Genomic DNA, 25241 nt, shown 5'->3' with positions numbered 1-25241 from the left:
TTTACAAATTCCTTTTCTGCTTTGTCCGTAAAAAAATTAAACATACTTCTAGCTACGGCCAAAGTAACCATTTTCGACAAAAACGGGAAACCTTTAACGGCCCGATTGTTACTCGATACGGGAAGTCAAAATAGCTTTTGTACCCAGTGTCTCGCTGATAGGCTGGGCTACAAGCCATATGACATATCTCTAAACATTTCTGGCATAGGCCAAAGTAATTCTTCAAAAAAGATGGTCAACATAAAAATGCATTCTAACTATAATAAAAAGTCTTTCAAAATTTCATGTGCCATCTTAGAAAATATTACTTGCAATCTTCCACAGTTCCGCATTCTTACAAAAAAATTACCAATTCAAAGGGACGTTTTTCTCGCCGACGATTCCTATTACAAACCTAGTCAGGTAGACATCTTGGTTGGGGCTGATTTGTACTACGACTTAATTCTTCCTGACATAATTCCTCTGGCCCTAGGCTTCCAATTTTGCAGGCTTCTCATCTGGGGTACCTAATAGCCGGCGTGATTGCTCCTCACTTGACGGCACCTACAGTAGCAAACAATGTTTCTGGATATGTTGCTCTACTTTCTACGTGTAGCACGGACGAGCTGCTCACGAAATTCTGGAACATGGAAGAACTTTCTTAAAAACCTATTCTGTCGGAAGCTGACGAGCTGGCGGAACAAATATTTCAAACTACAACAAAGATCCTTGAAAATATACGCTTTGAAGTAGATATTCCATTAAAAAGTGCACAAGAACACCAATTACTGGGTGATTCATTTTCTATAGCCAAACGGCGTTTTCTGTCACTCGAAAATAAATTCCAAAAAGATAAAAAATTATTTTTCGAGTACAAAAATTTCATTGACACATATATTTCTTTAGGGCATGCTGAATATGTACCTCTTTCGTTCGTAAATGAAAATTCGGACAAAAAATATTTTATTCCACATTTATGTGTCATCAACGAACAAAATAAAAGTACAACTTTGCGTGTCGTCATGGACGCTAGTTGTAAAAGCTCTACAGGAAAAAGTCTGAACGACATTTCATTAAAAGGGTATCAGGTTCAACCCGATTTATTCGACATTCTGGTTCGTTTCAGGCAATACAAATTCATATTTTCCTGTGACATTCAAAAAATGTTTCGACAGACGTGGATCAACAAAGATCAACGCTTTCTACAAAATATTCTATGGAGGGATGATACCCACGATTCTATAAAATGTATTCAATTAAATACTATCACATACGGGACGAATAGCGCCCCGTTTCTTGCGACGAGAGTCTTGCAAGAAATTTCAAATAAAAATAAAGTTCAATTCCCATTGGCCTCGCATTTTCTCGAAAACCAATTCTACGTAGATGATGGTTTATGTGGGTCAAATAGAATTGCTCGAAATACTTCAGCAATTAAATTCTGTTCTAAACCGCCATGGGTTTACTTTACATAAATTCCATTCAAATTCATCCATATTCCTACAACAAATCAACCCAGAACATTCAAAAAATACTACTCAGGAATATGACCTAAATTTCGATTCCACTTCCAGTAAGGTTCTAGGCCTAAAATGGGACCCTGCGGAAGACCAAATAACAATTTCCGTCCCCGAAAATAATTTCTGCCCACCAATAACAAAAAGAAAAATCCTATCTGCGTTAGCGCAATGTTTAGCGTTTAGCGCAAAACCTTTACATTTTTACATAATATGAGATAGAGTAGATAAAAATTATTTTTGTGAATTTGGTTAACAAAAATTGGTTAAACAATTTTTCAACCGCGGTACCGCGTGACACCCTGTGTATTTGTTATAAGGATTGTTATACGGATGTATTTCTTTGAGTAAGTTTGTGCAAAAAATCGAATCAGAATAATTTACCTAACGGGGGCGACGTTACAGACTATACTAATAAGTAGTTGAAACGGTCAAAACAAAGAAACGCACACTCATCAAAAATGCACTTGAGATTCTCGTATAATCAACATTTACTGAATCGATCCAGGAAGAGTCAACTCCAACTAGTAAAAGTTGATTTAAATTTTTAAAATCAACTTTTACTGCTCGTTTCAGTTGGAGTTGACTCCAACTAGTTGGAGTCAACTCTAACTGAGAATCAACTTGAACTGTAACATATAAACATTTTCAATTTCTTTGCAACACGAAAATGCAGCAGCTGCATAATACTCTGGTTAAATCGGCGAGTGCAGGAAGAGGCTATACCGGTTTCGGAGGTTTTTTCTCCTCATCAGTAGTCCCATATCCTCTTCTGAGGAAGAAAAAACTTCTGAAACCAGTATAGACTTTTCCTGCACTCTCCGATTTAACCAGAGTATTATGCAGCTGCTGCATTTTCGTGTTGCAAAGAAATTGAAAATGTTTATACATTTTAATTCATTTACTCTTTTGTTGAGTACTAAGGAATCTTTCTTGTTGGAACTTTTACCACGCTGAGCAGATGGGACGTGAATTATTTAAAATTCCCTCATCTTAATTTCCTCGGCATCCTGTATGATTTATAATTTTTGAAAATCTCGGGAGGTTGTAACCAAAGAAAGTATTCCACCTGTTGTCAATCTGGTGGAATGGGAACGATATTTATTGTCGTTTTCTGTGCTACTTCGATTGATTTGTTTTTTGGTAGATGGCTCTAGTACATCCGTGACATTTCGTTCTTTGCAATTCGGAAAGTCCCAAAGTGTGATACCTGGGGAAATCGGAGAGAAGTGGATGTGAGACTACTGATGAGGAGGAAAAACCTCCGAAACCGGTATAGACTCTTCCTGCACTCTCCGATTTAACCAGAGTATTATGTAGCTGCTGTATTTTCGTGTTGCAAAGAAATTGAAAATGTTTATACATTTTTTATTAATTATATTCTTTCTTGCGTTTCTTTTAGATGATAACGATGGAGGCATAGAAGCAAAAGATCTAGAATTCGAAATGTTGGATAAGCGATTATTGAAGCTGGAAACGGTAATAGCATTTTTGTTAGATTCAATTCTAATATTTTATATAAACTACACTTGGGCGCAAAAAAATCGATCTACTGAAAATTTGGTCATTTTTGATGTCTTGAATTTCCTAAACCAGTTGTCCGATTTAAGTGATTTTTTTACCATGTTATGGCCTTATTCATTAACAGTATTGCTGTAATAATATTGTTGCTAGACAGGTAAATTGTCATTGTATACCAGGTGTACGAATCAAAATGTGTTTTTTTCTCAAAGTTCGCATCACCCTGTGGACTATTCCAGCATTTATAAAATACTGAAATTAAAAACCACCTATAGCCTTAGGTTTTATTAACATTCTGTTTTTAGATTCATTCGCTTATGTTGGATAACAAAACAGTTAGGTACTTTAACAACTGGCCATCAGTGACTCGTCATCAGTATGGGGTGTTTCTATATAAGTGCGACAAACTTTAAGGGGTAATTTTACATGAGAGAATAATGACAGTTTGCTTTATAATCATATGTCCGCAGACGCTTCGTTTTCGAGATACTTTCAACTTTTTTTTACAAACTGACGATTTATTTATTGCTTTAAAACCAGCTAAGATATGCAAATCAGATTTGGTGGGTTTTAAGACGTAGTTATTGCACATTTTTTGACATACAATTAAGAATTTTATATTCACGATTGGCGTGCATACGGGTAATATGATCGGTCATAATACCCGTTTGCGCGCTAATGGTGAATATTACTAACTATTCGCTATGGAAGGCGACGAGAAAAGTAAAAGGACCAAAAGACGCCATACCTCCTTTAAAAAATGCCAAAGGTAAATGGGCAAGAACAGACACAGAGAAATCCGAGACATTCGCAGAACATATTTCGACAGTATTTAGTCCCTTTACTAGAGTAGTACCATTAGAACAAGAAGAACCATTTCATTCTTTTCTTGAGGGTCCATATCAAATGGAACTGCCAATCTCCAAGTTTAATATTAAAGAAGTAAAACAGATAATAAATAATGAGATACAACCTAATAAGGCACCAGGATTCGACCTCATAACGGGTAAGGTCCTTCAGGAACTAACCGATGATTGTTACAGAATAATAACTATGATCTTTAATGCTATGTTAAGTCTGCACTACTTCCCGTTGCAATGGAAAGTGGCACAGATTATACTAATTCAAAAACCTGGAAAAGATCCAAAAGATGTCAACTCATACCGACCGATAAGTCTGCTCCCAGTCATCTCTAAGGTGTTTGAAAAACTTCTGTTAAGAAAAATAAAACCAATATTAAAAGAGAAGAGTCTCATACCTGACCATCAATTCGGATTTCGTAATCAACATAGTACAATAGAACAAGTTCACAGACTGTACACAACAATAAGAACTAGTCTCGAAAACAAGCAATACTGCACTGCAGCCTTTTTAGACGCCTCTCAAGCTTTTGACAAGGTGTGGCACACAGGACTTCTGTACAAATTAAAGAAAAACCTACCTTACACTTACTTCAAACTGCTTCAATCATACCTTACAGAAAGGAGATATCTGGTAAAATATAGTGAAGCCTATACAAAACTCTACCCCATCCTATCTGGTGTACCTCAGGGCAGTGTGCTCGGACCGATTCTATACCTAATATATACGGCTGACTTGCCAACAAGCAACGACCTAACACTTGCAACATTTGCAGATGATACTGCTTTCCTGGCCTCTCATGGTAATCCAATAATAGCATCAGAGAGACTGCAACTACATCTGAACAAAACAAATGAATGGCTTAAACTCTGGAGAATTAGAGTAAACCCCTCAAAATCCACACACATTACATTCACTCTAAGAAGAGGTACATGTTCAGAACTTAATCTCGATGGACATCCTTTACCTCAAAAGGATGACGTAAAATATCTAGGTATTCACCTTGACAAACGACTAACTTGGACCAAACATATATGGACGAAAAGACTTCAACTGGGAATTGTATACAGAAAACTTTACTGGATGTTGGGAAAAAACTCTCACCTATCGATCGATAACAAGCTGCTTATATACAAAACAATAATAAAACCCATTTGGACATATGGTTCGCAGCTCTGGGGATCAGCTAGCAAATCTAATATTATGAAAATACAAAGATTTCAATCCAAAACTCTAAGAACAATCGCTAATGCCCCTTGGTACATCCATAATGACGCAATACATAGAGATCTTCAGGTACTATCAGTCTCCGAAGGGTGCAAAAAATCTTCTGAACAATATCAAAATAGGTTGCGGGTACATCCAAACACCCTGGCACACAATCTTCTCAACAAGCAACAAGCGAAGAGATTGAAGCGATATGATCCCTTGGACCTACCTAACCGATCCTGACAGAGCCTACAGCAGAGGAAGCTACGCCTTCAACAGCGTCCAGCCATTGTGTTCTGTGCCAGTTTTAGTTTTAGTTTTCGTGCTCGCGTATCAGTGTATGTGCGCATCTCACCGGTAAACAAGGTAATGTGTGTGTGTCGTGATGCTTTGGTCACTGGACCTTACATCTCTCTGCCATTGTAAAGACAAACAATTTTACTTATTGTTTTCATTGTAAAACAGATTGTAAAAAAACTTGGATGTTAATAAAAAAAAAAAATTGTATGTCAAACAATGTGCAATAACTACGTCTTAAAACCCACCAAATTTGATTTGCATATCTCAACTGGTTTTAAAGCAATAAATAAATCGTCACTTTGTAAAAAAAATTGAACATCCCGTTTCTCGGAAACGAAGCATTTGCGGACATATGATTATAAAACAAACTGTCATTATTTTCTCATGTAAAATTACCCCTTAAAGTTTGCCGCACTTATTTCGAAACACCCTGTACTGATGACGAACATGGCCAGTTGTTAAAGTACCTAACTTTTTTATTATCCAACATAAGCGAATGAATCTAAAAACAGAATGTTAAGAAAACCTGAGGCTATAGTTGGTTTTTAATTTCAGTATTTTATAAACTCTAGAATAGTCCACAGGGTGATGCGAACTTTGAGAAAAAAAAACAGAGTTTAATTCGTACACCCGGTATACAATGACAGTTTACCTGTCTAGCAACAATATTATTACAGCGATATTGATAATGAATAAGGTTTTAACATGGTAAAACAAGAATGTGTGTGTACTTTGTACGCACGTAAGAAGTTATACTTCTACTACATATTATGTGATTTTTAAGACTATACCAAAAATTTAAAAAAATAAAAGAATAAAACGCACACAAACACATTGAAAAATGCCACAAAGAAAAAATGATTTCTGGACGATAATAATTGTTGGCAAAAATTTTAAATACGCATTTGCTGAAAAAAAAATTATATAACAAATATACTTACAATCATAATATGCATAAAAAAATAAAAAAATAAAACTTGCATCGGGAATTGAACCCTTGAATTTCGTGCCGCTTTGACTCGTAATTGAAGCGTAGACTCACTCGTCCAATCGCACATTATTTATCATGTGGAAAAATACGGTAACTGAACGTTTTACTGTTTGACAATTGTTTTGAAAATTATGTAGTTTAAATTTTGTGGAAGAAAATATAAAAATATAACAAAACAGTAAGAAAACAATATATTAGATGAAGATTGGTAGAACTTTTGTTGGTAACCAAATTAAGTATGTAAATCAAAGCATTACATACCTACTAGATAAATAAATCTACGCCAAAAAATCATAATTTAAAAATAAAAATCGAACCTAATTTGGGATTTCTCTCTAAAATCCGCATTCTTGAGAAAATAAATGTATGTATTTCAACCTAATCCAAATGTATAATTACAATATGATTATAATAAAAACTAGGTACTTACCAAATTAGAATGAGTTTTCCTTGTCCAAAATAGTCCAAAAGTCCAAAAATATAGGTATATGAAAACTATTTAAAAAGGCAGTATAACTATTAACTAACTTTTGTTTGTTGTTTCTTTTCACACAAATTTTAAAACGCAACAACCATAAATAATCTAACTACAGCTGTGCCACAGCCACCATATTGAATAATTTTTGACATGTCATTTGAACATCCAATCAGAACAAAGTTATAGTGCGCATGCGCCCGGTCGCTAGGTTTTCCCATATAAAAATTTACCCTCTATCGCCGGTAAAGAAGTATAACTTCAAAAATCAATTAAATCGGACAACAGGTTTAGGAAATTCGAGACATCAAAAATGACCAAATTTTCAGTGGATCGATTTTTTTGCACCTGAGTGTATTATCAAATTTATTTATTTAATTTTCCTTAATTTTCAGATGATGGGCGAAAGCCACAAGAATGATGTTTCCAAAGATGATCTCCAGAATGTGTACAAGGACATGGATTCGATTTCTGAAGATATCAGTGCCCTTAAAAATAAAATAAATGATGTGGTAATGTTATATAACATGTTATTCATTAAATTTATATTTATATTATTTTTGGAGTATCATCATTATTCTGGCTGTAGGTACAACCTTGTTTGAGTCCTAGCTTCCTCAAGAATTTTCATCCACCATCGCTTTCCTCTGCCAAACACATATTCCCATATTATGCCATATTCTCATATGTTCATCGATATTTTCAAGGAACCTTGTTCTGCTCTTCTTTTCTGGGCAATGGATCTACCAAGAAGAGTTTTTCTAGTTGATGGCTACATCACAGTTGAGTTTTATGTATAAGTAAAGAGGATTACAATGATTACATTACAAACAGTATATACCAATAATTAATTTTTACAAACAAATATTTAGTTGAAAAATATGTTCAATTGACTCTTTGGTCACAACAAAGAAATAGGACGGATTGCCATTGTAGCAACTAATCGGGCATTCCTCCACTAGATGTTTAACCATTTGTCTTAAGTCTTACAGTACAGCAATCGCAATGTAAAGAGGATATTTTTCACCACCTAAAAAAGGAGTCTGAGCATCTGCCACAGTTTGTTTTTATTCTGTTCATTGTGGCTCATATTGTTTTGGTTGTTCGAAACCCTCTGGCTTTCTTGTAATACATGGCATGTTCCGGGTGTCAGGCGGCGCATTTTTCTCCCAATTTTCTCGTCAACGCAACGGTTTGGTTATTTTGAAGTTTCTTTCAATTAGGATTATTGAGAAGAGGTTTGTTTCTTGAAGGTAGCCTACTTATGCCTCTGTCGGATTTACCAACGTGGGAGCGGAGCACACTCTCTCTCTCTCTCTCTCTCTCTCTTGTATTCCTAACAATGTTTCTCCATTGGTCTCTATCTTCAGGTGCTCTAAGAGCTTCGCAAAATGAGTTTCCAGCTGAATTCTTTATTTGGTCGGACCATCTAGTTGGTGATCGTCCTCTTGATCTTCTCCCCGGAACGTTTCCAGAAACAATTAATCTCCAAACTGTCGTCACCTCTGCAAACCACGTGACCAAAGAATTGCAGTAGGTATTCGTTGCAGACATATTGTGTACAGCCTTTTTTTTAATCTTGAGTTGGTTTAGAATGGAAGCTTTTGTCCTATGAGCTGTCCAAGGTATGCGCAGCATTCTTCTCCAGCACCACATCTCAAAGGCATCAATTTTTTGGCGCTTGCATGCGTCTCTGCTCCGTATAGAAATATTGAGAATACAAGGGCATTCACCAGTCTCATCTTGATATTTTGAGAGATAGATCTGTCTTTCCAAATTTTAGTTAGGTGACTCATCGTATTTTTGCCATACCAATACGTCTCCGAACTTCTGCTTCACAGTTATCATCTTTAGTTGTGCTAACTAGACCCGAGATAGACAAAGGTGTTTACTATCTGGTATTCTTGTAACATGTTAGTCAGTTGAATAGTGTCAAATCTGTCGACCACCATTATATTTGTCTTAGCTTTATTGATTTTTAGACCAACTTTATTGCTTTCGCATTCAACTCTTTGCAGGAGATCAAACATTTCTTGCTTATTTGCTGCTATAGGTGTAGTGTCATCAGCAAATCTTAAATTGGAGATTTTCCTACCAGTTACTGTTACTCCACCGGCCCATCCTTCTAAAACCTTCCTCATGACATGTTCACCATAAATGTTAAATAAGTCAGGTGACAACACGCATCCTTGTCTAACACCTCTCTCGGTCTTGAATTGGTTTGAGAACTAATGATCTACTAGTACTGTCGCTATATTGGACTGTGGGGAGCACACGCTTGGCATTATTTTTTCTATACTTCCTGACAAGGGCATGTGCTCGGCGGTCGTGTGAGGGGGATATGTGGCTCAGTGCTGGTAGCCAGAACGTTTGCGTGACCTTAATTGTGCCTGATATAGTACGAAAAGGCTGGTTTAATTGGGGGTCAACACGTTTGGTGTGCGGACTGTTGAGCCACACCGGCGCACAGTACTCCGCAACGGTATATAGGAGTACCAGTGCTTTCGATGTAAGTGTAATCGCTGGGAACCCCATGTGGTACCGCATAACTTTTCTTCTTATCCTCGTATTACTACAATCCGATATGGGTCTTGGCTGGATACACAATTCGCTTACATCTCGAACGGTTGTCCATGGTAGTTGGGTATAGCTCCATTATTCTTAAATATGACCATATGATATCTCTCCGTCGTATTCGTGGATGTCCTAAGAATCTTCTTCCTGTCAGATCTTCCTCCCAGATTAACCAGGGCGGTTATTAGGGAGTCTATAGACATGCCATCCCATCTTAGACATTCTCTTTGATCTGGGCATTTGTTCTTATTCGGTATTAGTTACTTTTCCGGCCATCATAAGGTCCAAAGGTTCTTCTGAGGATTTTTCTCTCGATATCTTTTGCATAATATTCGCATAAATTGTGCACGATATTATTTCGTGTTCTAAGCTTTTCACTCGTCGTTGTAAGATTTTTTTGCTATTTTTATTACATTTTATTATTACATTTTTCATTATTTGTTTTAATACTAAATCTTAACAATAAATAGGTGCCTACATCATATCGCACCTCGGCTCAAAGAGTGTCATAACTCAAAAAATTTTAAAATCGGTTTTATTGCACCAACAGTTTAATAAAACTATAAACTCGTATCTCACAAAGTGTCACGTCTATGGGTCAAGTATTTATCGTTAGATGACACTAGTGTCATTATACGATTATCCAAAATCAACGACGCACCGAACTCAAACAGTGTCACATATCGACTTGTGCAAACCATTCTCCATCTAAGATGTGTATAAAGCGTCGTTTGTCGAGTTAAGACACTTTATGTGATTACTTTAATCAAAACAATCTGCGTATGTGCTCAAGAAAAGTGACACATTTATCACTTATTTATCTTTCTTTTTGCAGTATTTTATTTTGAGTTTAATGTTGTTACTTCTATTTAAAGTTACATCATTCAAAAAGTATAAGGCTGTTAACCAGATAATAATAATGATATTATATTCTGTACTGCAAGTGTCACTTTTAATAAATAATATTTCGTAAATTTTTCGTTATTTTATCTGTATAGTGTCACAACTCAAAAATAATTTTTTTTAAATATTTTTAATATACTTAATACGCTATTTTATAGAGCTTCAAAAACCATTGTAACTGACAAACTTTAAACGTCGTTTTCTCGAAACTTTACTTTTTTGACTTATGACACTCTTTGATCAGAGGTGCGATATTGTATCTTTGTAACTCATTATCCTTCTTCTTCTTGCAGTACCGTCTTCTATCGGAGGTTGGCTACCATCACAGCAATTTTAACTTTGTTGGCTGCAGCTCTGAACAATTGTATTGAACTGCACCCGTACCACTCCCTTAAATTTCGCAATCAGGAAATCCTTCTACGTCCCACATTTCTCTTTCCCAAGATTTTTCCTTGGATTGTGAGCCTTAGTAGGGAGTACTTTTCGCCTCTCATTATGTGGCCTAGATATTCTAGTTTTCTCGTTTGTATTGTTTTTATGACTTCGCATTCCTTCCCCATCTTTAGGAAAACATCTTGATTTGTTACTCTATCATTATCCAATAACTAATTAGTCAATTATTAATAACTACCACTTTATATTTTTTAGGAGAACTACAGGAACGACATGTACGTCTTCAAGACCAAATTAAACTCCATCGAGAAAAAAGCGGAAAAGGTGGACGAATTAGTACTTAAATATGATAGAATAAAGAAATGTGCCTTCTATAACAAGATTTGTATTTGAGAAGTTGTGACTGATAATTTTAAGTTAAAAACTATCTGTGTATATGTAAATCTTTTAGCTATATTAAAAGCCACAGTTAGAATGCAGTGCAGGTAGCATAAAGCAATGTATTTCTTACGGAAGAACGGCCGACCACGTTGCCGGTTTGCCCCGAGCGGCACATCAGGACCAGTCGACCAGTGATTTCTCAGTCCGCACATAAGCGGCATCGCTGCGCGTCGTAAGACCAACACTGCATTCTAACTGTGGCTTCTACTTTAGGTGTAAGGAAGTATTTCAAATTTATTGAATCGCAAAGCATTGTCGGTTAGTAGGCCCATGGCTTGCTTAGTTGGTCCCTTTAATCAGTTGCTTTTCTTCCCCGTTCTTAACGTTGAGTCTTCTCATATCGGATTCAACTTCGTTGCTCCATCTTCAATTCTGTCTCCCTCTTCGCCTTTTGCCTTGCAATGCGCCAGATAGTATTATTCTGAGAATTCTAGATAAAACCATTCTCTGAACATGTCCTAACCATCTAAGCCTTTGCGCCTTAATTACCTACTGCTAATATGTTAGGTTTTTGATAGAGCTCAGTTAGCTCGTTAGCTCATGGATTCAAAGAATGTCAAACGTGGAAGTAACTAAAAGGATAGGAAATGAAGAGCAAACAATATCAATAGACGAAAACTTGAGTACTTAGGACATATGATGAGAGAACAAAAATACCCACTATTGCAGCTTATTATGTAAGACAAAATTCGAGGAAAGTCAAATGTAGGAAGACGAAGAATATCCTGGCTTAAAGGCTTAAGAACTTGAGGAAAAGGTTTAAGTAGTGTCTCTTTAAGTTTTTCTCATCAAAGATTTTAAGCAGTATTTTTCGCCCCCAGCCCCCAAACCAATAACCTCTTCGTATTCCTTTGTTGTGACCCATGTTTCGGAAGCATACGTCACGATTGGTCTTATTACGGTCTCATAGGTCGTTATATTTGCTCTTACAGATATATGTATTTTTGCTTCTTAACAACTTAATCACAATTTATCTTACTACGGAGACGTGGACGATACGTCCGTGGACTTGCGGGACATGGGGCAAGAATTGTCTGATATAAAACGCATTGGCTAGTTTATCGCACAATGGAATGGGGCGACACCGAGGCCGTGCGTTGTCTGTTTGTTCTACGGTACGTGACGTCCACGTCCCGTCCTAAGATAAATGGGCCTTAACCATGTCACTGCTACCTTTTGAAATAAGACATGCCCAGAAGCGACAGTTCTTACTGGAAATGACAGTGAGAATGTGTATGTGTCAAGGATCCGTGCCACGCGCACTATCTGAAGACTCAGCGTGGCATGGATTCGTGACAAGCACAGCGAAAGCGTTAATAAATTCATTGTATATGTGGCACGGTTGTCCGACATAACTCTTCTCTGCATTTCATCTTCATAGTTAGGTCCACTTATGATTTATGAAAACAGTTTCTAAATACAGTAGAACCCCGACTATCCGTGCTCCTCTGGACCAGACGTGGCATGGATAATTGAAAAGCACGGATAATCCGAACATGTATTTCTTATATGTATAATACATAATATGTACACATATGCATATTATGTAACTAGCATAAAAAGATAACAGAAAATATAGATCTTTCAGTATGACAGCTAGGCACGTAGCCAGGAAATGTGCTTGAGGGGGGTCCAAACACAACTCAAATTTTGGCGCTCTCTGAACTAACTAAAATAAGACTGCTCCTATTTCGATTAACAACGAAATGATTATTTATAATTTTTATTAGTTCTACTCCTATTCTAAGTATTGGGAACAAATCTTTGTTGGAAGTTTGCCGTGCTGGACAGGCGGGTAGTGAGATGCAACTTGATATAATCCTTTAGATAGATGCAATTCTTTACTTCGGCGATTCGTTGGCTTGCAAATTTTAGAAGCCACGAATGGTGTAATCAAGGGATTAGTTCTGATAAAATTTTATTTTTAATATTGTTAATATTAAAATTAAAACTTTCGTTCGTCTTTAGCAGATGCCACCACCAGCAATTTCACCATTGTATTTTTAATATCATTTTAGCGTCTCTGATGATATTAGTCATCACATATAACAAGGTTAATTCGAGACAGGAAGATAAAAGCTGGAATGCTACAATATAAAACTGGAGGCCGTGTTAGAAAGAAGAGGAAGAGGAAGACCTCAAATGCGATGAAAGGGCGATATTGTGTAAGCTACAATAACTCACTGGAAAAGCGACGCCAAGGACAGATTATATGGAGAGATTTGGGGAAGACCTATGTCCAGAGCTGGATAGAAATGGGCTAAAGAAGAAGAAGATGATGATGTTAGAGATGTCAGAATCTGCTCTTCTATTCAGTTGTCGACCCAGTAATTTTTGGTTATTTGATAAAAACTTACTTGGCTTTAACTCAACATTTCAATGAACGGACCAAAGAGCCAATAAAATGAGTCTTTCGTCGTTTCCCATCTTGTTTCCGGGTGAAGTTTTTACTCGATTCATTGTTAAGAACGAACGTTTTACACTGGCCGTTGTGACAGGGATAGTTGCCAAAATTGTAAGGAATTTGTAAATTTTTGGAAAAAAATCTTTATTACAATGTTCATTACGTGGAGAATTTCGGTATTTGGTTCCAAAGGTGGTATTGTATTTACAGTTAAGAGAAGGGTCGTGGGAGTAATAGGCAGACAAATTTTCTAGCAATTTTGCTTTTTATGTAGAGGCAAATACAGGTAAAAAAATTTAAAATGTTGATAGAATACTTTTCCTTGTGGTAAATCTGATTTTCAAACTGGATATATGTTGAAACGTACACTGAATAAAAACAAATAATCCTACTAAAAAATAATAATAATTTCGTTTACTTTTTCAAAAATAATAATAATAACTTATTGGTACCAAAGGGATAAAATTGCTGCTTTTATACCAAAGCCGAGACAGCTTTGGGAGGGGTCCGGACCCCATGGACTCCCCCTTGGCTACGTCCCTGATGACAGCGTATAGAGCGTATAGGGTTTCCGTCGAGTGATTTACAGTGACGCTATTTTGATAAAAACTCAAAAATGCAATTTAATTAATAGTAAATTATAAATTATAGCACGGATAATCCGCAGCCGGATAATTCGCACACGGATAATCGGGGTTCTACTGTACTCAGATCTATCAACTTGTTCGAATTTATATTGTATTCTCTTAGTTGTTATCATTGTTATATGTATTGCCCACAAACGAATCGCTGATTGGTCCATTCGATATAATATGTATTTTGTGTTTGCTTTGTAAATTTGTAATACTTTCTTGTTATATGGTCCTTGTCAAGTGATATTTTTGAGTAAGTATAATATTTAAGTAGGATTTACTTAAGGGCGTAGGCGTAAAATTTTGCGCCAATGTGTTTTAAATCTATTCTTTTTTTTTAATCCTGAGAAAATTAATCAGTGTTTTGGAAAAATTCATACCCAGAATGGAAGATTACATTATTACCGAGGGCCGAAAGTCCCTGAAAACTTCTATAAGGTTTATTTTAAGAATAAAAGAAAATTTAGTGTGATCTTTAATTTCAAAAACCTTATTCAAAAGGTTTCTCATTCTGCGTTTAAATTTTTCAAAAATACCTACCTATTAGTTTTCCCAGGATTCTAAAAAAAAGAATGCATTTAAAACGCATTGGCTCGTAAATTTTGAGCCTACTCCCTTAACTGTATTCTGTATAGAATGTAGTACTGCCAACTTCTTGTAAACTTTTATTAAATAAAATATGACAAGATAATTTTCCAACTTAGGTTTTTTATTACATCGATCTATAATTGATAGCATGCTACGTCTTATCTATCCTTTTTTATGGTGTTGAATCATGGACCTTGAACGAAGATATGTGGCGAAAATTGGAAACATTTGAGATCTGGGTATATCGGAGGATTCTTAAAATCCTGTGAACTGATCGGGTCACAAATGAGGAGGTCCTTAGAAGAATGGGGAAGAACCCAGAGGTACATATTAACCACCATCAAATCTCTAAAGTTGGAATACTTTGGACACATTATGCAAAATGAATCCAGATATGCTCTCCTACAAGCCATCCTGCAAGGAAAAACATTTGGAAAGCGAGGTCCAGGAAAAAGAAGAATATCCTGGTTAAAGAACCTCAGAACCTGGTTCAACACAACATCTGTGGAGCTTTTTCGCATTGCTCCAGATAAAGTGAACATTGCCAAGAAGTGATATGATATTGCTTGCAATATAGCTTACGCCTAGATAATAGGGCTAAAATATGTCATTGACTAAATACCACTCTTGAGATAGATATAATACCAATTAAATGTTGTGTGTGTTAAATATGTGTAATACTGTTGTAGTTCTGTAGGGATTTCGCCAGGACTTACTTTTCCATGTCAGCATTTCATATTGCTTTTCTACATCTTTTCTATATCATAGAACAAATAGAAAATGATAATATAAAAACCTCAAAAATTAAAAATTGGGGTAAAAGGAGCGATACAGATCAGAATGGGGAAGAATTCTGGAAAAGGTCAAGACCGAAAAAGATTTGCCTGGTCAGGTTTGCCAAGGATTTCTAAGCGTTCCGAGTTTGTAGCCTTGGTCTTTGACATCTATGCTCACTAACATTGTTTTGCTATTTCTGAGAAAGTCTCAGAGACTCGGCCGCGGCCGTTCAATATGATGCATCTCTCTCGCACTCTATTGAACGTCCGCCTCAATACGTGCTTAGCGCTCATTGTTAATAATTAAAAATAATAACTTTGTAATAAAATAATGACAAAAATGTCTCCACAATCATGTAGGGGGACTTAAAACTTTGATTTGGTTACTTTCTGACTTTTAAAATAATAATAATTTTAAGTTATTAAGCCTTGAAAATTGCCATTTTCGAATTTTTCAAATTTAAATCGCTTATGACTTGACAATTAATGTTAGAGAAAAATCACAAGACACCTTTTTTGCTCAAACACAATGACCCAACTTATCTGAAAAAAAAAATGATTTTTTGAATTTGTTTCAAAAACATTTTTTAAACAATTTTCCGACCGCGGTTCCGCCTGGCACCCCGTGGATTTCTTGTAAGGACTCTTTTTGAGTAAGTTGTGCAAAAAACGTATCGGAATAATTTACCTAACGGGGGCGAGTATACAGCCTGGACTAATAGTGGAGTCACTGAAGGTGGATATGAGCTATTACCTCCGATTTCGTTGAACCTCCATCGATTTGCATGAAAATTGGTGAGTGGTTAAAGGATATCTTAAGGAACAAGGGTGACATGGTGCCAACTTGTGCTTTTACGCTGGGGGTGGATGCTACCCCTTCTCGGGAGTGAAAATTATATTATTAAAATTAACCCCATAATTCCATAGAGGGACAAATTTCAAGCAAAATTTGTTATATAAAGTTATTAAAATATATCAAAACTTTTTGAGTTATTAAAGATCAGATTTAAATTTTTCTTAAGAAAAATTCATGTTTTTAACCAATTTTTCATCAATAACTCAAAAACTGTAAGTTTTTACAAAAAAGTTATTATTATCAAAATTAAAGTTAATAAAAAATGAAATAAACCCCTTACTAGAAAAACCTTTTATTGTTAAATAAAAGTAAGTTATAGGTAATTGAATGTATATTTGTTTGGGCGGGTAAAAAAACTTTAAGTATTCAAGCTGAAATAACGGGAAATTGATGCATTTTATAACATAAACTTATTAAACATTTCTCAAAGTACTTAAAAATATATATCAAATGAGCCCCCGAACATGTTGATAGCGTTAAAATTTATGCACCAAAATTTTTTCAAAATTTATCTTTTAAAAATTTTTGCAAAAAATGTTATGGTTTGTTTTAATAACTCCGTTCGTGTTTACGATATCAGGTTCATCTAAAAACTGTTTGAAAGTTAATTCCAAGTGCTATTTAAGCACGTTAAAGCTAATCTTTTAAACCCCTTAATATTTTTAAAATAAAAGGTTGACACTAGAAGGTCGGAGGGGCTAATTTGGCCCCTGTTGCGATTTGAAGTTATTGTATTTTTTTTTATTTGAGGCAATAATAATTTCATATTTTATGACTTTTAATATTTTGTTACAAAGCCTTATTTAACACAAAAAATATTGTTTACTAAATTTATTAAATGGTTATTCTAACAAATCTACCATAGAAGTCTGAAGGGGCCAAATTGGCCCTGTAAGTTATTATGGTTTTCTGGGAAATTCGACGAGCCTTTCTTTTAAATTCCTGTCGGATGGGTAAAATTATATTTATGTATGTTTATTGTAAATGGTTACCCTTATACTGATACTGATCATCTACGTAATAAAGATACAATTGTTGGTGAACACAAGTGAACACAAAGATACAATTGTTGGTGTAGAGGACCAAATGACGCGTCTTTATACTATAAAACAAAAGAAACTTCAAGGCGATGGCCTATGTACGTGTTTTATAATACCCTTGACTTGGAAGCAATAAATGCATGGATTATTTATAAAGAAATAACTGCAAATAGACTCAGTCTTCGTAAGTTTATTCTTCGGCTGTGTGAAGAATTATGGGCCCCATACCTTGCCTCCCGAAATCTGGAACTACTCCTAGCAACACCAGGTCAACCAACAACTATTACTGTTATTATCCAAAAACGAAAAAAATTTCAGTTGAAAATATTTTGTAAAGCAAATCTTACTTCCAATCATTGCCACGGCTGTAACAAGGCAATGTGTGGCAAATATCAAAAACTGCAAACTGTATGGTGTTCCGAACGTTTTTGATAGGCAGCGAATGTGTTAAATAATGAAAGTAAAAAATAAAATCATATTCTATCGTCCAGATTAGATTTAATTTCTTTAAACTGAGTTTTATTTGATTAAAGGATGTGGGGCCAAAATGATCCCTTCAGGCTTTCTAGATAGGTATGCTAAGCCAGACTTTCTAGTGTTAAATGACCCCGGTTGCATGGTTCCCACAGCAAAATTTAGGATTTAAACGTCTCTATCTCGGTTATTTTTTACCCTATAGAAATAGTAAAACAGGTAAAATATTTGGCACAGAAAATACTAAAATTTGGTTATATATAATTTTTTACGTATATTGAGTATTTTTGGAGTTATTATCAAAAGAATACGAAAATTACAATAATTTTAAAAATTATGATTTTTTAAATTAAGTATATCTTTTTTTTTAAATATGCATTCTAAACCGGTCAAAATTGTCTAAAACATTAATTATGCTAATATAAAGAAGTTTTTGTAAGGATTATCATAAATTTTAATTTTTGTGGAAATGGCGTATGTTTTATTTTTCACTTTTTCCTAAAAAATTCGCAACGGTTCTTTTATTTTCATTATAACTTGCCTAATTTTGACGCTATTAGGTACCTTGTTCTGAAGCTCATTTGATAGGTATTCCGAAGTACTTTGACAAATGTTTAGCAGGCATATTTTATACATTGCATCGTTTTTCCGGTGTTTAAGCTTGAATACTTAGATTTGAGTACTCATCGAAAAAAATACAAATTCAATTGCCAATAACTCACTTTGAACTAAGATTAGTTTAGGTCTTTATTTGAGGAATGTATTCAGTTTTTTATTATCTTTAATTTCAGTAATAATAACTTTTTTGTAAAAATGTAAAAGCGTATAGTTTTTGATTTATACGTGAAAAACCGATTTAAAACATGCATTTTTTTACGAAAAAATAAAATTGTTGGTCTTTAATAACTCAAAAAGTGTCGATTTATTTTAATAACTTTATAAAACAAATTTTGCTTATAATTTGTCCCTCTATCGACTTATGGTATTATTTTTAATAAAATAATTTTCACCACCGAGAAGGGGTGACATGCACCCCCAGGGTAAAAGCGCAAGTTGGCATTATGTCACCTTTGTTCCTTGACGTATCCTCTAATTACTCAACAATTTTCATAAAAATCAATGGAGGTTCAACAAATCGGAGTTGAAAACCTTCAGTGACTGCACTATAATACCAAATTTTGCAGCATAAACATACTTGTTGCACCACCTATTGACCGAATAAAAAATGTGTGTGGTCTAATGGAATTTTGATACATAGATATCTATTAAATTATATAGAATTCTATAAAGCGACCGCCCAACTTTGTCCATTTAGATAGATGTCCGTTAGATGGCAGCAGATTAAAAACTTACTAATAAAATTATAATAGAGAAAGTAAATGTCAAAAATGTTTTTATTATGTTTCTTTTATCGATCTGCTTTGTAATTAATTGAATCTAAAAATTAAAAAATTATAAATTTTAGAGTTCATAGAGTGCCTTCATAGCGCAGAAGAAAAAAGGCCACAAAACTTCAATTAACAAGTCAACGTCAATGTCAAACTCTTCTGAAATTGAGGTTAAGAACGATCATGCTTTTATATTTGTAAATAAAAAGAAAATTTTAGGGACGAAACATTTTTAGTCGTCAGCAGCATTAAATAATTTTTGGAAATAAAAGGTAAATATAATTCAGATCTTCTACACTTAATAATCATTTTATTTAATCCTAATTTATTTTACAATCAAAATATACATTCTATAAGTTGAAATGTTGACTTGGACTTGGCAGCTGGGCTCCTCATTGGCTTGAAGGGATTCCTGCCATTGAAGGAGTCCTAGGTTTTCTTCATCATCATCATTGTGTCATTTCTTTAACCTTCTGGAAATTAGTGGTTGTACTAGCGGCTTGGGGTGTGTTTCCAGTTTCTCCTGGTGTTTGTTGTATCCATTTTTAACACCTTGACTGAGTTTAGAGAAATTTATAAACTTATATTGAGTGCCTTTCGAGGCATATATGTCCCGTAGTGAACCTTTGCCACAGTGCGTTACAACACATTTGCGCAATACAAGGTCTATTTGTCTCATAACGCAGACAATGTGTTAATGACATCTGTGATAAATGGAACATTCAGATCTTCATGTCTTGTTAGATTCAAAACCAACAAGGTGGATTATATTAGGTTAGCAATATTAAATTTGCATGTCCCCAGACTTGGATACCATATATCCGATATGCACTTAGAGGTTGTATACAACAGAATGTTAAATTTTATAGAAGAATACAATTTATTAACTCCAAACCAACACGGATTTAGACCAAAAAATTCGACATTCACAGCTGCACTCGCATGCAGCTTGTTTGAGTGTATTTATGATGAATTAGATAGTAGAAACCATGTAGCAGAACTATTTTTTGATCTATCACGAGCTTTTGGCTGCTTAGACATAACATTTATTCGCAATAAATTATATAACATTGGTTTTAGAGGGATATTTCAGGAATGGGTAATAAATTTTTTAAGTGACAGGAAGAGTGTTGTTAAAATTAAAGAGTCAAGCTCAGATCTATACATGACAAATAAAGGAGTACCACAGGGATCCGTGATGGGACCATTATTATTCCTTATTTTTATTAACGACCTACCGGATCACAAAAGGCCACTTATAATATCAATATTTGCTGATTATACCTCATTAATAGTCTCTGCACATACACTCAAGGAATTAAAAATGGCAATGAAGACTGTTGTTGACTCCTTTATCCGCTGGTGTAATACTAACAGATTAATATTAAACATTGACAAAACGGAAATCATTTATTTTCACTCATACAACTCATCTACCAATGACTATATTTTAACTATCCATGATAGCAACAATATATTATCTTGCACTCACTCTACAAAGTTTTTGGGTGTGTTCATTGATTGTAATCTCAAATGGTCAGAGCAAGTGAATTCAGTGAACAAGAAATTGAATAAAGCTTTTTATGCTATATCTAGAATTAAAAAGTAGAGATTGTAGAAGTAGAAGAAGTAGAGAAGTAGAAGTAGAAGTAGAGATTGTTATGCAGAGTTTGTTGAAAGTACTGAGGAATTACTTAATGAAAATATAAAACCCTTTTGGAAGTTGGTTAATTCTATGCGGAGTAATTTTGATATTCCTGGTTGTGTGAAGTTGAATGATTCTGTCTATGGTGAGCCTCAGTCAATTGTTAATGCTTTCACCACGTTCTTCAGCACTGTTTATAATACTTTCACATCTTACCCTGATGACTGGGTTGATTTATCTGATAGCAATCGCTGCCTTATACAATCTTTTACTATTAGAATAACTAAAGTTTTGGACTGTTTGGATAATCTTGACACTAGTAAAGGCCTTGGCCCTGATATGATATCAAACTTGTTTTTAAAGAATTGTTCATTTTCTTTGTGTAGACCATTATGGCTTATTTTTAACAGATCCCTGGCAGAGGGCCATTTTCCATCACAGTTTAAGAAAACCTGTGTGAAACTATGTGACATTATCGTGTCCTTCGTGAGAATACACTATTCCATATTCCTTTTCGTCGAACTAATTATTCTGTGAATAGAGGTCTGGTCAGACTTCTTGTTCATGCTAATCGGTTGCCTCATGAGACAGATTTTTTTAACTTGTCCTTAAGTGCCTTTAAACATTCTCTGAAGCGTTAAATTTAATTGTAATTCTATATACATATTTATTTTATGATTTTGTATTTTATTTAGTATTTGTTTGTAATGTTTATAAATGTTACTTAATTGTATATTTTTTGTCAAAGGGCTTGCCCCGTTTATTAACAATAAATAAATAAATAAAAACACACTACCCATCTCGGCACTAATGAACGTTTATTATAGCCTTGCTTACAGCCACATGTGCTATAATGTAATCTTGTGGGGAACTCAGTAGATAGTAACAAAGTGTTCATTACCCAAAAACCGTGTAAACCAATTTTTATTAAACATCAAATTTTAACTTTCTACTGCCTATATATCTATAAATGTTTACTTTATGTAAAAGAAGAAATCCATACATATCCAGTAAATTCAATAAAAAGCAATTAGAATAATTGCAAACGTTGATTACTTGGAATCTTGCAAACCATTATTTGTTAAATATAAAATAATGCCCTTGCCAACACTATGGCTATACAATGTTCTCGTGGAAACACACAAAACTGCAGATACTTTAGTTAAACAGTCTGACTTGCATAATTACAGCACAAGAGGTGCAAATAATATCAGAACAGTCAAATATCGTTTGAGTAAATCACAAAAAAACTCAATTGATTTTAACATATATAATGTCCTACCTATAGATTTTAAAAACCTTAAACCTTAAAAAAATAAATTTAAAGTCATTCTGAAAAAATATCTACTGAGATTTGCTTTTTACTCTGTTAGGGAATATTTCGATCACTTTAAAGCAGTATCATGGACATGAATATTACTCACTATGTTTTCCGATGTCTTATTTTGTAAATGTGCGTGAATGTATTTATATTTCTAATGTTATATTGTATATATGTACACATTATCTCATGTATTTTATATATATCAAATTGACTTCCTACAATTCAAAAATTTTTTTTTGTAAACGTAGTCAATAAATTTTTGAATTTTTTTTGAATTTTTGAATTCAGACAATTGCTATTACAATACAAGAAGTGCTGAATCTTTACAAGTTCTTAAACACAACATCGAAATTTCAAAATTGTTTTACATATATGGGACTGACCTTATACAATCATTTGCCAAAAACTGTGAAAGAAATACCACTTTGCACGAAATTAAAAAAGAAATGTTAAAGATTGATGATGAATGAAAGATAAATGAGTATCTTGAGGACAAACTGCAGTAGCTTCATATTTTACTTGTAAAAATGTTATTTTATGTTTTGTCAATTTTGTTACACTGTGAATATTGTATTCTACACATTAATGTTTTTATACTGAATTCTGTAGTGACGTATCCAACACATTTTTTAATGTCTTAAAGGATCAATAAACTATGACTGTGACTATGACTATGAAGATAGAAGATTAAAACAAAACTGGCCAGAAGACCTACTTGAGTAACTGTACGGAGAGCCATTGCTGAATGGTACTTGGCACATGCTACTACAAAATATAAACTGTTTACTTATTCCTCTAAATGTTAGTGTGGAGTAGATTGTAAATTTGCAATTAAATAAGTAAAAAAAATATATCCATATTGGTTTAACAGGTTGATTGCTGACGGACAAAACAGCCTCCTTTGGTAACTCCAGCTACTCTGTGAGTTCTACTTCGATTATGTGATCTATACTCCGTAGTAGCTGGCATCATTGAAGGAGGCTGCCACTAGGGATGGCGGTTTTTGACAAAACACCGGTTTTCGGTTATACCAGTTTTTTTGCTTACGGTTTAACCTGGCGGTTATAACCGGCCAAAAAAACCGGTTTTTGGAAAAACCGGTTTTCGGTTTTTTTAATCTAATAGGTTACAAAGTTACATTTACAATACACTTTAGTTTGCGATACTCCATTCGACTCGATATCAATATGATCAAAATTAGTACTATCGAAAGAACATGTATTACTTTTAACACATTTGTATATTTGTAGAATAGGTACATTTTAACTCATTTAATACTTCCTGTATGAGTGTATCGTTTTGAAAACCTAGCGAAATTCTTGGAGATTCGTATTCGTAATCAGTAATTCGATATTCATAGTCAGAGCATTATTTTTGGTAATCAGAAAAAGTCATTCACCCACTTTCAAAATCAAGTGTGAAAAATAGATGATGTTTGCGTCTAATTCAACCAGATCACTTCTTATGTAAATATTATGATTACAAATACCTTTTCAAGGAAATATAGTAAAACTTAATAATTGTTTCTGGCTGATGTGAGATTGCACTTTGAGTTTGCTTCTGTATTTTATAAAATAAAATAAAATTTGCATTATGGTTTTGTTTGGAATATTTACTTGAGAATAATAATTATGATTGGGATCCAAAATAATACCTAACCTAATCCTAATCACCGTAAAAACCTAATAACCGGGTTTTACTTTAAAAAGAAAAAACCGGTTATAACCGGGACAAAAAAAAAACAACCGGTAAAACCGGTTATTCCGAAGTAAAAAACCGGTTTTAGGTTTAAACCGTTTAAAGGTAGGTTTTTCCCAACCCTATGCCACACTCGGATCAGAGTATTAGTTGGCAATCAACCTGATAATTATGGTGTTGTATATCAATAGTTTGTTTTCCAAGCTTAGTTTGGATTTTCTTCCTATTAGGCAGTAGAAGAGTTCTTTTACTTCTATGTAGATTTGTTTTCTCTTCTTTATTATGTGCACTTTTCAAGTAAGTGTAGAGTCTAGATGTATGCGGGGGTAATTGGAGGAGTTGTTTTTGTGAACAACTTTGTTATTTATGTATAGTGATGGACACTGATCTTTTCTTGTAGTAAAGTCAACATGAATGAATTTAGCCTCATTTATTCCAATTTTCCATTTTTTGACCCAATTTTCTAAATAATAATCCTTTATTTTTTTAGTTTCTCAAGATGGCAAAGAGTTTAAGAAGTAAATGGAAGCGTAAAATGCGCCAAGTAAAACGAGAGAGATATGGTAAGAAAGAACTAGACAGGTTAAAAAAGACTTTGGGTATAGAAGATAAACCTGGTGAAGCCTCAACGAGCACCACAGATGCTACCAGGACTGATCTATCAGACGTGATAACCTTTACCACAGCAGACGAAATCAAGAAAAAACGGAAAGAAAAGGAACAGGATAAAGATATAATGGACCAGAGCACATTAGAAGATTTAAAGAAATTTAACGCTAAAACATTGATGGATGCAAATGGTGCCTACCCCGTTTGGGTTCATCCACGAAAAATTAAGAAATCTAAAAAATCCAAAGATAAAAAGGGGAAGAAGTCTAAGGGTAAAGTTTCAAAAAACTCTAAGAAAAAATAATGTGTAATGATTCATTGTTAAATAGGTAAATGTTATGATTTTTTAGGCTATATGAATTGTATTGTTTATTTTTAATAATAAACATTTATGTTGCTGTAATGCAGAACATAATAAAAGAAGCTTTCTTTTTTTGTTATTAGTTTGTGTATTATTAAATACAAATCCGATTACTACAAATTAATCCAAATTAAAGTTGAAAAAACGCTTCATTTAAATAATTTTATGAGGAATTAACCTAATAATTTTTTTCATTAATTTATAGATTGATCTACTTCCTGAAATGAGTTAATTTGTGGGTTACATCATGTTAATGTTGTTCTGAAGCTATTTCCTTGTGGC

At 34.2% G+C, this 25241-nt stretch overlaps 2 protein-coding genes across 5 annotated transcripts in view; both read left to right on the top strand.

The window, feature by feature from the left end:
* The window catches only part of LOC114324312 (epidermal growth factor-like protein 7), a 635750-nt gene extending 620851 nt beyond the window's left edge, over positions 1–14899 (top strand). For all 3 annotated transcript variants that reach the window (XM_050661077.1, XM_050661078.1, XM_028272117.2), the window contains exons 7-9: positions 2899–2975; positions 7249–7365; positions 10979–14899. In XM_050661077.1, coding sequence (XP_050517034.1) covers positions 2899–2975; positions 7249–7365; positions 10979–11116 — 332 coding nt within the window. In that variant the 3' untranslated portion in view covers positions 11117–14899. The remainder of the gene's footprint in view (positions 1–2898; positions 2976–7248; positions 7366–10978) is intronic.
* LOC114324315 (protein LLP homolog) overlaps positions 1–25021 on the top strand; it is a 191166-nt gene extending 166145 nt beyond the window's left edge. Inside the window, exons 1-2 of one of the 2 annotated variants that reach the window (XM_028272119.2) lie at positions 19403–19594; positions 24480–25021. In XM_028272119.2, coding sequence (XP_028127920.2) covers positions 24489–24902 — 414 coding nt within the window. In that variant the 5' untranslated portion in view covers positions 19403–19594; positions 24480–24488 and the 3' untranslated portion in view covers positions 24903–25021. Of the gene's footprint in view, positions 1–19402; positions 19595–24479 lie in introns of those variants that run through there. The other variant, XM_050661079.1, reaches the window with a different exon arrangement.
* Positions 25022–25241: the final 220 nt, after the last annotated feature.

Source organism: Diabrotica virgifera, chromosome 9 (assembly GCF_917563875.1).
Source record: "Diabrotica virgifera virgifera chromosome 9, PGI_DIABVI_V3a".
Taxonomy (NCBI): Eukaryota; Metazoa; Arthropoda; class Insecta; order Coleoptera; family Chrysomelidae; genus Diabrotica; species Diabrotica virgifera.
This window is presented reverse-complemented; position numbering and strand designations above follow the sequence as displayed.